This window comes from Bubalus kerabau, chromosome 15 (genome assembly GCF_029407905.1).
Source record: "Bubalus kerabau isolate K-KA32 ecotype Philippines breed swamp buffalo chromosome 15, PCC_UOA_SB_1v2, whole genome shotgun sequence".
NCBI lineage: Eukaryota > Metazoa > Chordata > Mammalia > Artiodactyla > Bovidae > Bubalus > Bubalus kerabau.
Genome location: NC_073638.1, coordinates 35,007,675 through 35,023,340, shown reverse-complemented (window position 1 = coordinate 35,023,340; position 15,666 = coordinate 35,007,675). Strand labels below are relative to the sequence as shown.

At 49.2% G+C, this 15,666-nt stretch overlaps 1 protein-coding gene across 1 annotated transcript in view; it reads right to left on the bottom strand.

Moving 5' to 3' along the window:
* Positions 1 to 6,071, bottom strand: part of ABCC8 (ATP binding cassette subfamily C member 8) — an 80,871-nt gene extending 74,800 nt beyond the window's left edge. Inside the window, exons 1-3 of the mRNA XM_055548457.1 lie at positions 5,899 to 6,071; positions 4,499 to 4,640; positions 466 to 587 (exon numbers count right to left, since the gene is read on the bottom strand). Of these exons, the coding sequence (XP_055404432.1) occupies positions 466 to 587; positions 4,499 to 4,640; positions 5,899 to 6,046 (412 nt within the window). The 5' untranslated portion in view covers positions 6,047 to 6,071. The remainder of the gene's footprint in view (positions 1 to 465; positions 588 to 4,498; positions 4,641 to 5,898) is intronic.
* Between the last annotated feature and the right edge of the window lie 9,595 nt (positions 6,072 to 15,666).

Genomic DNA, 15,666 nt, shown 5'->3' with positions numbered 1-15,666 from the left:
ACACTGCTCACACAGGTGCCCAGGCCCAGAGCCTGGAGTCTTCTGTTCCTCTCCTGGCCCCCGACCTAACCTTCAACCATTCTCCCGCATTTGCCTTGGCCCACACCAGCTTCTTTGCCAAGTGTGCTCCTATCAGAAGGGCTTTGAATTTGCTATGCCATTTGCATGCAACATCTACCCCCCAAAGCCTGCGTGCCCACTCTTACCAGAGGCCTCCTCCAAGCATCCTATACAGACAGCAACACGGCCTTTCCTCTCTGCCCCTTACCATACTTTGTGTTCTTCTTAGCATCATCACTACTTGTTTGTCTACTGTCTTTGTAGGTCTCCTCCACCAGACTGGAGGCTCCACAATGGCAGGGATTTTTCTCCACTTCTGAACCTCTAGTGCCTAGAACAGTGCCTGGCACAGGAACAAATGGAAGTCCCTATTCCCTCCCCCTCTCACCCCTCCCGCTTCCCTACCGATCAGCAGCTTGGGGAAGTTGGAGGTCTCAATGTTGTGATAGTAGACCACAGAGGTGACAGCGGCCATGAACGCCATCCCGGCCGGCATGTACAGGTGGAGATGGCGGGACTCGGTCACCCTGAGAGGAGGGCGAGAGAGAAGGAGAGAGGAGATGTGGGTGAGCTGCGCCATACCCCAACCGAGTAGCCCAGGCCTTGTGTTTAGGGCGCAGCATGCAGTGCGGCCTCCAGAACACACACATGGCAGCTATATGTTGGCAGCTCTGCTTGGCAGTACCCCAAACACGTCTATTAAATAAGGGGCCCAGGCATTCACACGGAGATGCTACGAGGGTTTGGTGTTCAGGCTTTGAAACTCATGGTCTTCTCTCCCTGGGTTCACGCTTACAGAATCTAGCAGAGGGAAGCTGGCCTTGGCAGTCACAGCTGCAAAGCTTCTAGCCTGAAACCAGAATGCAGAGAAGCTGGGGTCCTGATGCCATCACTAAGCCACCACACCAACTAAAAAAGGTGGCTTCCAGATTTCTTGGTAAATGAGACTGTAAATGTTGATATTCTTCAAGCCTTGATTAGTGGATAGTCTCAGCACAAGGTCTTCACACTGTTATAAGAGGTACAAGGCAGTCACTAGTGGGGACACTGGGAACAGCCAACACCCTGCCCAGGGGGCCTTCAGAACTCTTGCCTCTGTACTCCTTGAAATAATTCTGAAGTGACTTCCTTGGCAGTTCAGTAGCTAAACACTACACTCCCAGTGCAGGGAGCCTGGGCTCGATCCCTGGTCAGGGAACTAGAACCCCCATGCTGCAACTAAGACCTGGCACAGAAAAATAAATAACAAATAAATATTTTTAAAAGAAATACATAGAACATTTTTTAAAAAGAAAGAATTTTGAAAAACTCTGTACTCCTGCATAGATTTTAAATGACATCTAAAATGTTATTTCATAAGTTTAAATACAATCTTCTGTTTTCAGTAGAAGGTAGAAATAATAAATATTTTATAAGATAAAATGACAATGAATAACCATAATTGAAATAAGTATTTTATGACATGATTTAAACAGATTTTCGGCTGCTTTATTGAATAATACATACTAACTTAGGTAACAAATTAGGTAAAAGTTTCTACAGGGCTTTTTCCACTTTATGCTGGTCTGGGAAAACTTCTATGTTAAGAAAACATTTTTCTAAATAACCTAAAAACCTTTGGTTGTTCTAAATTCAGAGCACCACAGAGAAATAATCCTTAAAGGAAGACAAGAAGCCCTATAACTTCAGTTCAGTTCAGTTGCTCAGTTGTGTCTGACTCCGCGACCCCACGAATCGCAGCACGCCAGGCCTCCCTGTCCATCACCAACTTCTGGAGTTCACTCAAACTCATGTCCATCGAGTCGGTGATGCCATCCAGCCATCTCATCCTCTGTCGTCCCCTTCTCCTCCTACCCTCAATCCCTCCCAGCATCAGAGTCTTTTCCAATGAGTTAACTCTTTGCATGAGGTGGCCAAAGTATTGGAGTTTCAGCTTTAGCATCACTCCTTCCAAAGAACACCCAGGACTGATCTCCTTTAGAATGGACTGGTTGAATTAATCACTATAAGAGGCTTGCATATGTGCTAAGTCACTTCATTCGTGTCTGGCTCTTTGTGTCCCCATGGACTGTGGTCTGCCAGGCTTCTCTGTCCGTGAGATTTTCTAGGCAAGCATACTGGAATGGGTTGCCATGCCCTCCTTCAGGGATCTTCCCTACCCAGGGATGGAACCCATGTTTCCTGTGTCTCCTACATTAGCAGGCAGGTTCTTTACCACTAACACCACCTGGGAAGCCCAAATGAGGCTTATACTTGAAGACCACTGCTTTAACACCCCCTCTCTTATCTGCCCTGTAGACTTCCCAGCAAGTCTGTAAACCCAGGGTGGGTGGATTGGGGGTGTTAGAAGGCAGGGACTCTGGCTTCTCCTCCAGTCTGATTCCCCTCCCATGTCCCTCTTTCATGCTTGCCTGCCAAGGGTGTAGGCTACAGATGGAAACCAGCAGACACCAGGCGACAAGTGCCCAATTGAGGAACTGACCCACCCCCTGGGGAGCTGATGGTGATTTGCACTGAGCGTAGAGAGGTTTGGGATACAGGTGCTGCCCACACAGGGGGGGGTCTGTTGAACAGCCAGCAGGAAGGAGTCCCCAGTCTGATTCTTTCCAGTCTCCCACATCCTGGGAGTGTGCTATCTGCCCAGGGCTCTGCCACTCTGCACTCTGCATCCTCTCCATGCTCTAATATCATCCTGGACTCTCCTATGAAGCAGGTCAGGCAAGGATTATGAAGCTCATTTCACAGGTAGAGAAAGTGAGGCCCAGGAAGGCTGGGTGACTTGTCCAAAGTCCCACAGCTGATACACAGCATAGCAGAAATGCTGGTGAAGACCGAGGTCTACCTTCTCTACAGAAATGATGTTTTCTTCTCCATTGCTTTGTTCGTTACAGCCCAGTGAGTATCTTCTGGCCCCAGGGCTCACAAGGCAGCCCTCCCCTCTCTGGCATTTGCGCTGCTTTGGAAAGGGTGCTGGGATAGAAGGCGGGAGGCAGACTTTTCACCTGCTAGTTATGTGGCAGTATGCATTCTTGTCCTGCTCATCCCTTGGGCTTTGGAGGAAGCCCAAGGCAAGCAGTTATCACAGAGATTATCTCTGAAGCCAGGATGCAGTGGAAACGGAGGGTGAGGGAGTATGTCTATCGATGGGGGTGGGGATCCCCTCCCCGTGCTGTCCACCTGCAGGAGCCAGGGCTGGCAGGAATGGAATCTGGGCATAGTCTAACCCCCGCTCAGAAGGGTTGGACCTCACCTATTTAAGCCAAATGCCCACCACCTTCCATCACCGCTTCACCCAAAAGGGAGTCATTCTTCTTTAATGCGATGGCTGCTCACCTCCTCCTTGTCTGCACCCCCAACTGCTGACACACCCCTTTCGGCTGCAGTCATCTCTCACCTAGACTACCGCAGTCACCTCCTAGGTGCTGTTTACCTCCAGCTACTCACTGCTGCCACCCTGCCCTCAAGTTCTCACCTCCAAGTGCTGTGCTGATTACATCGCTTCTAAACTGCCTGCAAAATTCAACTCAAACGCTCAGCCTGGCGTTGGAAACCTTCCTGGAGATGCCCTCAGTGTCCAAGTCTCAGCCTTCACAGCTCTGGTGTGTTTCACACTAGCCCCGCTGCACTGCCTCACTGCTCCCACCCTCTCTGGAACTCCTCTGCTCCTCAGAACCCTAGGCATCCTTCCAGATTCGGCTCAGAAGCCCCCTCAACCATGAAGCTTGCCCAGTCTGCCTTCCTTTATCCTCCCAGAGCACTTACTTGCAAGATTATTTCATTTATTCTCTTAAGGAGTCACTAAGAGTCTATGGAACTTTCTCATGTGCCTTGCATGGTGAATACAGAGATGAGTAAAATGCAGCTTCCAAGTCTGAGGCCTTTCTGGCTTAGGGGGAAAGAGTTTGCAAATAGATACAGATGAGAACATAGAGTATGACCTGTGCAGTGGCAGAGGTGTGGAGAGTATGCTGTGAGGCCCTGGGAAAGGTGGGCATGGGGAGAAGGCCTTTGGGAATGAGGCTCGAGACAGGGAGGGCCAACTGTGAGGAACCTGGATGTCAGTCTAAGCACTTGGGACCTTGAAAACAACTGGGAGCCAAGGAAAGATCTCAAGCAAGAGTGATTTTTGCCCTGAGAAGGTAACTCCAGCAGTCTGTGGGAGAGGCTGAGTATATCCACAGGAGCTATGGTACTCTAATAAATTCTAGGATTATTTCACTGGGTCTTGGTATGCAGATCTAGGTAGGGCATGATTCTCAGTGCCCAGTGCCTGGAACAGAGAGCCCAGCACATGTATGTTAAGTAAACTGTTGCTGAATTTATTAGCAAATAAAACCGTATCGGCTCATGGAATGCAGGTGAGCTGGGGTCTCCTTGGGCCTTTCGGGAGGCACCCTGGAAGAGACCCGCTTACTTCAGTCCTCTGAGAGTCACTCACCCATCAGACAGGATGCCCTCCGCGATCTCACACACCAGGACGAAGAGCAGCATGAAGGTCAGGATCCAGCGCAGGTTGTGCCCAGGGAAGTGGAGCCATGTGCTGTGGTGAATGTGCACCTTGGAACTCTGACTGCCCCATCCTGCAAGGAGACACAGGAAGAGGTGGGAAGCCTGGCTCACCTGGAGGAGGTTTCAAGAACCCCAGGAAGGTGCTTAGGCACTGGGCCCATGGTGGGGATGAGGAGTGTACCCAGGACAACATCTCAGTCTGTTCACTTGAACTAAATGTCTTTGCATGAAGCCCAGACCCATGGAGGCCCACATGTGTAGGTACCCATTTTATATCTGGCTTTTCATGTTACAAACTACAGCGTAAATAATCCATCTGGTTGAGAGCAACAGTGTAAATGCTGGTACAATTTTTGATGTATCTGTGAGCATAGCTTCCTTCCTATTTCTAATTGTCTTTGTCAGTAACTAACAACTTTTTGCTTCTGCAGCATCCTCCTCTTTTTAATTCTGTGACAATTATTCCTTTCTTCCCCAAAGCTGTGTATGAATGTTAAGATTTGCTTTTTTTCTTAATTAGAGGGAATTAACAGGTTTGGGGGGAAGCAGGGTTGACAGAGTGAGTTGACAGAGCTAGCCAGCTTGGGAAATACATTCAGGGGACCCCAGGAAAGAGGCACTGAAAACCTCCCGGGCAGTTCCGCCCAGCTCTGCAGAGGGTTTTCGAACAGGGCGCTGGGGGCCTCCGGGGTCGCTGCTAAGTCGGATGGGCTCTGCACGGAGCCTGAGAAGTTGCACTCTAGACACACGCGCGCCCGGATGGGGTTGGCTGGGGAAGCGGAGCCTCTTCTCGCTCAGGGCGAGTGGGATCCCAAGATCTCCGGAGGCTGCTGACCACCACTGTCGGGCTCAGCCCGAGGGTTCGCAGGGCCTCCATCCCAGCCTCCGAGGCGCAGGCTGCTCTCCTCCCTGGCCCCAGTGGCGGCTGACGAGGAGGGTGCCCTGGGGGAGGGGTGACCCGGCTCCCTACACAGCGCCTCTGAGAATACAGCCCGACCTCCTCCCGACCTTTCTAGCACGGAAAGAGACCCCCTGCCTTCCCCTTACTCCATTCCGGCTCTAGCCCTACGGTGGCAAAACTTGGGGGTCCCCTGGGTCAGGAGCGTCCGTTGTGGTTGGCGCGGTTTCAGGGACATCCCAGTAGTGAGGGCTGCGCGGGTATGCGAGCGCAGGGACCGAGGGGCTTCATACAGAGCAGGGGAACCCCGGAGGGAGGTGAGCGGCGATCGCCCGCCCGCAAGGGGACACGGAGAACGGCAGGACGCAGCGCCTCCTCCTCCCTCCCGGCCTCCGCCCTCCCCTCCTCCGCCGCTCGCCCAGAGCGCTCACCGATGAACAGGATGGGGAAGGTGATGAAGAGCAGGAAGACGTGCGGCACCACATTGAGCGCGTCCACGAAGCAACCGTTGTTGAGGACGCCCTGGTCCACCCGGTAAGCGGCCGAGTGGTTCTCGCTGCCGCAGAAGGCCAGGGGCATGGCGGCGCCGGCGCGGGCTCCGGCTCCGGCTGCGGCTGCCGCTGGCTTCACGCGCCTCGCGCGCTCTGTCCCCTATAGCTCCGCGGCCCGGCCTGGCCGCCAGGCCCCCGCCCCTACCCCGCGGGCCCCGCCCCGCCGGCGCTCCCGCGCCCCCACCCCCACCTCCCTGCTCCGCTACCTGCTCGGCCCCGGGGGGCGGCGGGGAGCCAGACCCGCCCGGCCGCGCTGGGACCGGGGGTTCCAGCTGCGGTGCCCGCGCGAGGTGCTGTGCGGGGGACCGCCTGGTGGGTGCCCCGCTGCGCGCGCACGCTGGGGCATGGGAGAAGGCAGGCTGGCTGGGTGGGTGGGCCCGCTTGATCCTGGGTGGGAGGCTGAGGGGTGCAGAAGAGAGGAGGGGCCTCGTGTGTCCGGAGTGAGTGCTGTAGGAGTCTCACTGCCCTGGGTCTGAAATGTGGGCTCACCTGGCCTGGTGCTGGTGGATGAAGTTACATCTGAGGGTCCTGATGGAGGCAGAGTGGGACAAATCCCACCCCATATGAATAGAAAAAGCATTGAAAAACAGTATCTAGCGGGACAGTTCGATTGTTTTCAAAAGTCCTTCCAGGGGCCGGATGTTCACAGGTGCCTTATAGCCTATCCCACTCTTTCACAAAGGGCATCTCCCAATACTCCTGCTAAGTACAGATTATAATCTCTCCCATTTTTCTGATGAGGAAACTGAGGCTCAGGGAGTTTACATGACTGACCCAAGGTCTCCCTGTATCCAGTGAAGGCAATGGAAGGCAGCCAAGAGAGGTGGAAAGATAATGTCACCCCAAGCTGTATCCTTGGTGCCTCAGTGGTAAAGGATCTGCCGGCCAATGCGAGAGACACAGGAGACTTGGGTTCTATCCTTGGGTGGGGATGATCCCCTGGAATAGGAAATGGCAACCCACTCCAGTATTCTTACCTGGGAAATCCTATGGACAGAGGAGCATGGCGGGCTGCAGTCCATGGGGTCACAAAGAGTCGGACATGACTGAGCGAGCATGCACACAGCTGTATCCTTAACCTGACACACACAAGCTTAAGGAGTTCAAGAACCCTTAAGCTTGTGAAATTGTAAAGACAGTGTTATGCCATTTGGCTTTTTGGAAAAATTCTCATAGGTCTGTGGTCAAAAACAGTTTATGTCCTATGGAGAAAGAAGACAAAGGGGAGTTTGGTTTAGATTTTAGAAGAATTTTCTGAGTTAGAGGTTTGCAACATAAATGCATGTATTCTTGGGGAGCTGGGGCATCATCAAGGAAGCTCTCTTCAGTCCCTTTCCCTCTGAGCCTCTCTGAGCCTGTTCTGAGGCCACTTTGAGGCTCAGAGCCTTTATAGAACACTGTCAGGCAAGGCCTCAGCTCTGCCTCAGGCCTTGAGAGAGGCCAGGGCAGAGCCGGGCACCAGAGCAGAAGGCAGGTGGGGCTGAGTGAAGAGTATAGAAAGGGCAGGAGATCAGAGTCCGAAGTCTTGGACAGTCTCTGACTTTGGGGAATCTCCATGAGGCTGAAAGAGGCCTGCAGTATTAGCCAAAATAGTGAAAACTTGGTGGCGGTAAATGTCCAGTACCAGTGAAAGGAGTTAATTAACATGGGTGAAGGCAGTCATGGAAAAAGTGACTGCTGAGTGTGTGTATGTAACCAAGGGGGAAAAGCTTATGAGACAATGTCAGGTGAAAAATCAAGAAATAAAACTGTATGATTCCTTTGATTATAGTCATATTAAATATGTATATTTGAATGCAAGCCTGCAGGGGAAGCTCAGACTTGGAAATGGCTGTTAGGTTAGGGTGATGTAGAATGTACATTAGCTGCTATTGCTGTGCTGATTCTTATTGTTATTACCATTCTCTTTCTGGAAGAACGAGACAACTAAATTTCAAAGAGATATGATGTGCCCTTGGTCACCTAACAAGATTGTTTTTAGGATTTTATTTTTGACTCCTAAGTTTTTCTTTTCATACTTTCTGCTGCCATTTTGGGGACTTCCTTAGTGGTCTGGTGGTTAAGTCTTCACATTTTAATGCAGAGGGTGCAGGTTTGATCCCTGGCTGGGGAGCTAAGATCCCACCTGCCTTGTTGCCAAACAAACCAAAACATAAAACAGAGGCAATATTATTGAAGTAGCAAATTCAATAAAGACTAAAAATTGTCCACATTAAAAAAATAATAAAAAAAAAACCCAGCAACTTTTTGTTGCCATTTTGTTTTTGTAGTTATAGTTTCAGTTTTTCACACTTTCAGCAATGCTATTTTACCTTTCAGTAGCAGTAATATTTTGTTGTTGTTGTTGAGTCACTCAGTCATGTCCGACTCTTTTCGAGCCCATGGACTGTGGCTCACCAGTTTTCCGTGTCCTTCACCAGAGAATATGTATGTATATTCCAGTAGTGCTATTACCAGTAGTAATATAGATGTGTTTAAAAGACAAGTCCCCAGTCCTGGCTCTACCGCTTATGTCACATAGGACAAGTCACCATTCTGTGCTTAACTTTCCTCTTTTCTAAATGGGGAAGATAATCATACTGACCCTAGAGGATTCAAATGAGGTCACAGGCATACATGTGCTGTGTTAGTCTGGAAGATGATCCTGGCTACATCATCCTCTGGGGGCTTACACATGGGACCCCATCAATCAATGAAGGTTATCTAGTGGTCTTTCCCTTCCTTGCACTCAGCACACAGTGCCCAGCATAACCCACATACTTGCTTCTTCTAGGTCATTTGAAATAAATAAAAAGCCTGCTCTAACCCAAACTGGGGGGCTTCCCAGGTGACATTAATAGTAAAGAATCTGCCTGAAATGCAGGAGACATGGGTTTGATCTCTGGATCAGGAAGATCCCCTGGAAGAGGACACGGCAACCCACTCCAGTGTTCTTGCTTGTTAATCCCATGGAAAGAGAAAACTGGCAGGCTACAGTTCAAATGGTCACAAAGAGTTGGACACGATTGAAGCAATTTAGCACACAATCCAAGCTGGACTCAAATATATAGGACAATTAAGGGATCACTCACTGGGACTAAGAGAGTGTTGTGTCTAGAGGCTGGAAGGGGTACCACGTTTGCCATCTCTAATGCAAACCTACTGCATGACTGTGGGCAAATTCCACCCTTCCCTACACCTAGCTTTCTAGTGAGGATACCCATCCCACTGCCCGTCATGTGACTGTATTATCTTGAAAAGTGTAGAGCTAGGGGACTTCCCTGGTGGTCCAGTGGCTGAGACTCTGTGCTTCCGATGCAGGAAGCCTGGTTGGATCCTTGGTCGGGCAACTAACTCTCACATGCCTCAACTAAGAGTTTGCATGCCACAGCTAAGACCCAGCATAGCCATATAAATACATTTTTTTAAGAAGTGTGGAACTGGGTGCATAAGGAGGCATGAAAGGACTTCTGCTGTAACATGGATTGTAATCTAGAAAACACCCAAATGTTCATCAATAGAGGGCTAGTGAAAGCAAAACCAAAAAACAAATGAACAATATCATAATTCCATGCTGTGGGATACTGCGAGGCAAATACAGAGGATGAAGTAGGGTTATGTACAGAGATGTGGAAAGATGTCCAAGGCACAGATATAGAGCAGTCTGTGTGTGTGGCATGAAACCATTTTATTTCTGCAACAGAAACAGATAGGGAGCTGCAATGTCTCTATGGGGAGGCACTGGATCTCAAGCTTTTCCACCTCCAAAGATGCTGGCTCGATTACATCAATAGCAGGCTTGAAGCAAGGGTATTCCCCTTTGAAAATGCTCAGCCTTCCTCAGAGTAGAATGGAAAACCTGGGAAGGATTTCACAACTTGGATTCTTGAGCTCAAAGTGCTCACCAGGTGAATGTAGTTGCAGGCAGAGATCGTCCCTCGCTTTGTGTACAGCGAAAGGAAACCTGGGTACAAGGCTTCAAAAAACTTCCTTCTAGCTGTGATGTCGTTCATCCTTTAGTGCCCTGTCTCAGGTGTGTCAGTAACCACGACAGAGGAGGTCATCAAGATGATAATGGTGACATAGTAGAGAAGGAGGATAGTTCAAGAAATTAACTCTTTCAGTAACCCCAATCAATAGTGAGATGGTTAAAAACAAACAAAACCAAAAATGGTATTATCCATGCTTTGCAATAAGCAGAGAGAGTAAAGTAGGCTATCTGTGCATGCATGCTAAGTCACTCAGTCGTGTCTGACACTTTGTGACCCCGTGGACTGTAGCCCACCAGGCTCCTCCACCCATGGGATTCTCCAGGCAAGAATACTGGAATGGGTTGCCATTTCCTTCTCCAGGGGATCTTCCGGACCCAAGGTTCGAACCCAGGTCTCCCGCATTGCGGACAGAGGCTTTAACCTCTAAGCCACCAGGGCAGACCCTTCTCTTCTCTTAAGTCTCCTGCATTAGCAGGCAAGTTCTTTACCTCTAGCACCACCTGGGAAGCCCCAGGGCTATCCAAACCGACTTAGAAACCCCGCCCCCAACTCTCCCTTCAGGCAGATGATTGTGAAGGAAATTCTAGGCAGAGAACAGACAACTGAAATATCAAAGAGAGAGAAGTTCTTGAAACCAGGAACCTGCACTCAACCTCCCTGCCTGCCTGCCGCACGTGTGTGTGTGCGCCTGCAGGGTGGGGTGGAAGGGTGGGTAGCCACCCAGCAAGGGAAAGGCTAGGTGTCAGTTGTGCCAGAAAAATCCACACAAGGGCCATTTTGAAGGCAGGGGCACCAGACTGACAGCAGTGGGGGACCCTCTGCCATCCTTGCCTGGGTGGATGCTGCAGAAACAAGATGAACCCTCCCCAGTGTCTTGGCACTGTTTAAATGGGGAGGTGGGGAAGGAACTCCATTTTTTTTTTTTATTTTATTTTTAAACTTTACATAATTGTATTAGTTTTGCCAAATATCAAAATGAATCTGAAGGGGAAGGAACTCCAATAAAACCCAAGGTTAACATTTTCTGCCAGCCTGGAAGGGATAGAAATTAAATAAGTTCTTGTTCTTGCCCACTTAAGCTTTGGTCCAAGATCACCCTCACCATAGTAACACAAGCCAGAGGACGACTCCACGCGTGACCTGGTTTCTCTACACGCTTGAGGACAAGCCCATCCTCTCACTATGTTCCCAAAAGATCTGGCTCCCCAGTACCTTGATTTAAAATGGAGGCTTTACTGAACTCCTAATGGGGAGGTGGGAAGATGTGATTTTCACACCTCACAATAGAGACTTAGTAGAATCTCCTATTTCTCCTCCAGCCCCAGCAGTCTTCTCTGATTTGTGTTTTCTTACATCTCCTCTTCCTTTTTTCCCACACTGCCTCTTCTTCAAAACATGCCCCTCAGTCCCCAGGGCAATTCAGTATTTGCCTTCAGCTTCTACACCCACTCAGGGTTTCTCAAGCATGCCCTGTGTCTCTTCCCTAGCTGCTGACTGGCCTCAAACCTGCTCTCTTCCTGGACAGATTATTGGGAGAGAGAATAAGATTTTTCTGTCTTTTGTTTCCCCAACAACTCTTGAGTTCTTAGTGTATACCACACTTTACCTGATTTAAATCTCAGGGGAACTGCCTAGAAGTTACTATTATCAGAGAAAACCGAGACTTGGAGGAGTGACGCTCTTTTCCCAGGGTCACACAGCTGGAAATTGGTAGAGAAAGGACCAAAACCCAGTTGGGGCCAGCTTCAGAGCCTGCTCTGTCAGTCACTCCTTAAAGCGATGCTGAGGGTCCTGAGCATTTTACTGCCTCTGAGACTTCATCTCCTGAGGAGGGAATGAATGCAGGCCCCGAAGGACAGACCTTTGGGGAAACCTACACAGCTGTGTACTCTGCCTTTTCTCTGTATTAGAAGCCAAAGGAAACCAGTCATGACATCAGTCACTGGCATCAGTCGGGGGGCCAGGTGGGAGGACGTGAGTGTGAGGGGGTTCTGTGGAGTGGGGCCTCACCTGTGGGTGAAGCAGGCTCACAGATGACCTTGCAGTGATTTGCTTCAGAGATGATTTCCAGCGACAGAGGGAATGATTGCACGTGAGATGCACGGGGATCCCATAAGGTGCGCTGGGCTTCCTCTTTCCCTACCTGAGGTCGCCCTGCAGCAGAATCCCCATCTGGGCTCCTCTCTCTTGCACAGCCTGGCCCCAGACAGGTGCCTCTGGCAGGTACAGCACAGCCTCAGCTCTCCGGGCCTGAGCGGCCCCGCCAGAGCCAGGGCTGAAGCCGGGTGAGATGGGGGATGCTGCTGGGCCACCTGTTTTCCTTTTAGCTTTCTCCCCACCCACCCACCCAGAGGGACCTCAGCTCCTGTTCCCCTGAGCCAAGGGGATCCAACTCTGTGCTGTGGACGTTCAGGTTCTGGTTCAGCCCCTGACCAGCCATGTGACTTTGGGCAAGTCAGCCTCCCTGGTCTTCAACTGTAAAAGTGGACAAATAAGCTTTCTCTCGCGATTCAATTGTGTAAGAAAGCCTGGCAAACTGGAGACCGCGTATCAGGTTTTCCAATTTTCAAATCAGCTTCTTATCCAAGGACAAGACATTGATCCCCCTCCTAGTTTTATTAAGTGTAACTGACATATAACAATGCATAAGTTTAAGATGTATAACATAATGGCTAAATATATGGATATGATTATCACTGTGTTTAGTTAACATCCATCTCTTTACAGAGTTATAATTTTTTTTCTTGTGATGAGAATTTTTAAAGTTGCTCTCTTAGCAACTTTAAAATATACAATACAGTACTGTTCACTGTGGTCACCATGCCATATATTACATGCTCAGAACTTATTATAACTGGAAGTTTGTACCTTTTGATCACCTTCATCCATTTTCCCTATTCTGCCCCTCCACCCTCCATCTCTGGTAACCACCAATTCATTTCTATGAGTTCAGCTTTTTTAGATTCTGCACATAAGTGAGTTCATACAGGTATCTGTCTTTCTCTGACTTACTAACTTAGCATAGTGCCCACAAGATTCAGCCATTTTGTTGCAAAGGGCAGGATTTCCTTCTTTTTATGGCTAATATTCCATTTCATATAGAGACCATATTTTCTTTATCCATTCATGTGTCGATGGACACTTAGGTTGCTTTCCATGTATTGGCTATTATAAGTAATACTGCAACACTTACTGATTTTTAATAGTTGATTGAGTTCCTACCTAAAACTTGAGTGGGAAAGAATAAAATGCCAAGGCCCTTATAGCATTCTCTAGCTTGATCATCATCTCCCTTTAAAGCAGGTGATAAAATCATCATTACAGACATGAGCATGAAGCAGAGTGGAAAAGTCACTGACCCAAGGACCCCCAGCCATGTAGGTAGAAGAACTCAGGTCACTACCTGGAGCATCCTGCTGAGAAACAGGGGTGGGTTGGTGAAGGGGTGGGATAAATGAGGAAGGCCATATGGGGTATGGGAGCTTTCCAGTTGGAAGGAGGTGCGAGGAGGTGTGGTGGGGGAGTCTGGAAGTTGTCTCTGCAAAGCAAGCCCATGGTCCTTATTTAGACTTGGCCGCTTGAGGGTGTGCCTATATGTAAGTATATACAGCCAACTTCTTGGCTCACTGATGAAAACCTGGTGTATAAATTAAGGTATGTGTGGGCATGCCTGCCACAGTGATTCTGTTGGGGTGGAGGAAAGAATTCCCTTCTCTCTGGTGCTTGGGCAAAGAAAGACCTCTTCACTCAGGCAAACAGAGACCTGAAAGGGAGGGAGGGAAGGAGAGCTGGGGATGAGAGAGACAGCGGCGTTGAGACAGACTCACAGCCGCTACCTAACATTTACCTACTTACTTGAAAGAGACATTCCTGAAGCACTCCCCCCTCATTTCCTGTACAGACTCAAAATTTATTTTCAGCTAAAAATTAGCATATTAAGCATTCAAATTCGTGAATATATTTAAGTTGAGGCTTTTTGAGTAGCCAGGGTTACTGAGAAGGGTTATTGAGAAGACAATCATTTAATGATGTGGGTGTTCTGGGGCTTGGGCAAAGGATAGAGCCTGGAGAAGTTGTGTTGTGAAGAGCAAAGAGCCCAGCGGTTTGGAGAGAAGCATCACCTTTTCCACTGGAGCTGGAGAAATCAAATCAAACTCCTCTGCTGGTCCAGCCCCCTGGTGGGAGAGGGTGGGGGGAGGAAGATATTGAAATTTGCTTGCTCTCCTATTTGGGAGAAGTAACCTGGCTCAGTCCATGGCTGCTCCAATCTATATCTGAGGCAGTTAGTCAATCCATTATAGGCTTTATTGAGTATCTGCTGGGTGCAGACTGGGTTTCCCAGATTACATTATTCCCTGCAACCCTGCAAACTGAGTATTATTGTGTCCTTAGGAAGCAAAAGCCCAGAGAGGCTGAGGGACTTGCTGTAACTCACAAGCCGGTGAGATGCATAGCCTGCACTGAAACCCAGGTTCATCTGGATTTGGAACCATTATGCTTCCCATACCAGTGGTTCGCAGAGTGAGATCCCCGGGCCAATGGCATCGCTAAGGAATTTGTTAGAAATGCAAATTCTTTGGTCCACCCTAAACTTACGGAATCTGAAATTCTGGGGATGGAGTTGAGAAATCTGTCTTATTTTTGTTTTTAAAAGTATTTATTTGTTTGGCTGCACCGAATCTTAGTTGAGGCCCGAGGGATCTTCCATCTTTGTTTTGGAGTTTGAGGTCTTTAGTTGCAGCATGCGAACTCTTAGTTGAGGTATAAGGAATCTAGTTCCCTGACTAAGAATTGAACCTGGGAGCTTGGAGTCTCAGCCATCGGACTCCCAGGGAAGTCCTGAGAAATCTATTTTAACAAGTCCTCTGGGTGACTCTAACCCCTGCAGAGTTTGAGAACCATTGCTCTCTACCTCATTGCCTTCTGATTAGGAATAACAGATGTCCCTGCCCTCAGGGGTGTACAATCTGCTTGGGAAAACAAGATAAACATACATCTGTTTATTTTTTTTTAAAGGTGACTGGGCTTGCAGAGTTAGCTTTCTTGAAGTTTTGGGGGAAACAGTGGCCTTGGAGATGGCCCAGCCTACACAGGGGAAGAAGGAGGAGACTGGCTGGTTAGGGAGGGATACCACTGTGTGTAAAGGTGTGAAAGCTGGGGTCAGACTTTTCCAAATGCAGTGAGGGAACCAGTAAGTCTGGTGGAGATGAGGCTCCATGAGGAAGGACAATGGGAGGCTGGATGACTCGTGCTCTGGAATTTCCAGCTGTGGAGCTCCCCCCAGAGATTCTGCCCCACTGTTCATTTGACAGTCCACATTTAGGAAGCATCTACTGGGTGTGCCTGGCAGGGAGCAATGGGAGCTAATAATAGGCTCCCTGACCCACTGACTGCCTGCTTCTAGGCTTTCAGCCTTGGGCTCAAATGTTACTTTCTCGTATGAAGCCTTCCCTGACCCTCCCTCGTGGTAGGCTACTTAAAGGTCCCTCCTTTTGGTCTCTCAGCACTTTGTACAGTCCCTGCCACTGCCCTTGCCACCCAGTGATGGTCTGTTTGCTGGTCTGCCTGACCCACTGTGGGCCAACACTGAGTCTCATGTAACTTTGGTTCTGGCACGTGGTGGATGCTCAAATCTCAATACTTGTTAAATGAATGAGTGAGTGGATAAATGAACGAA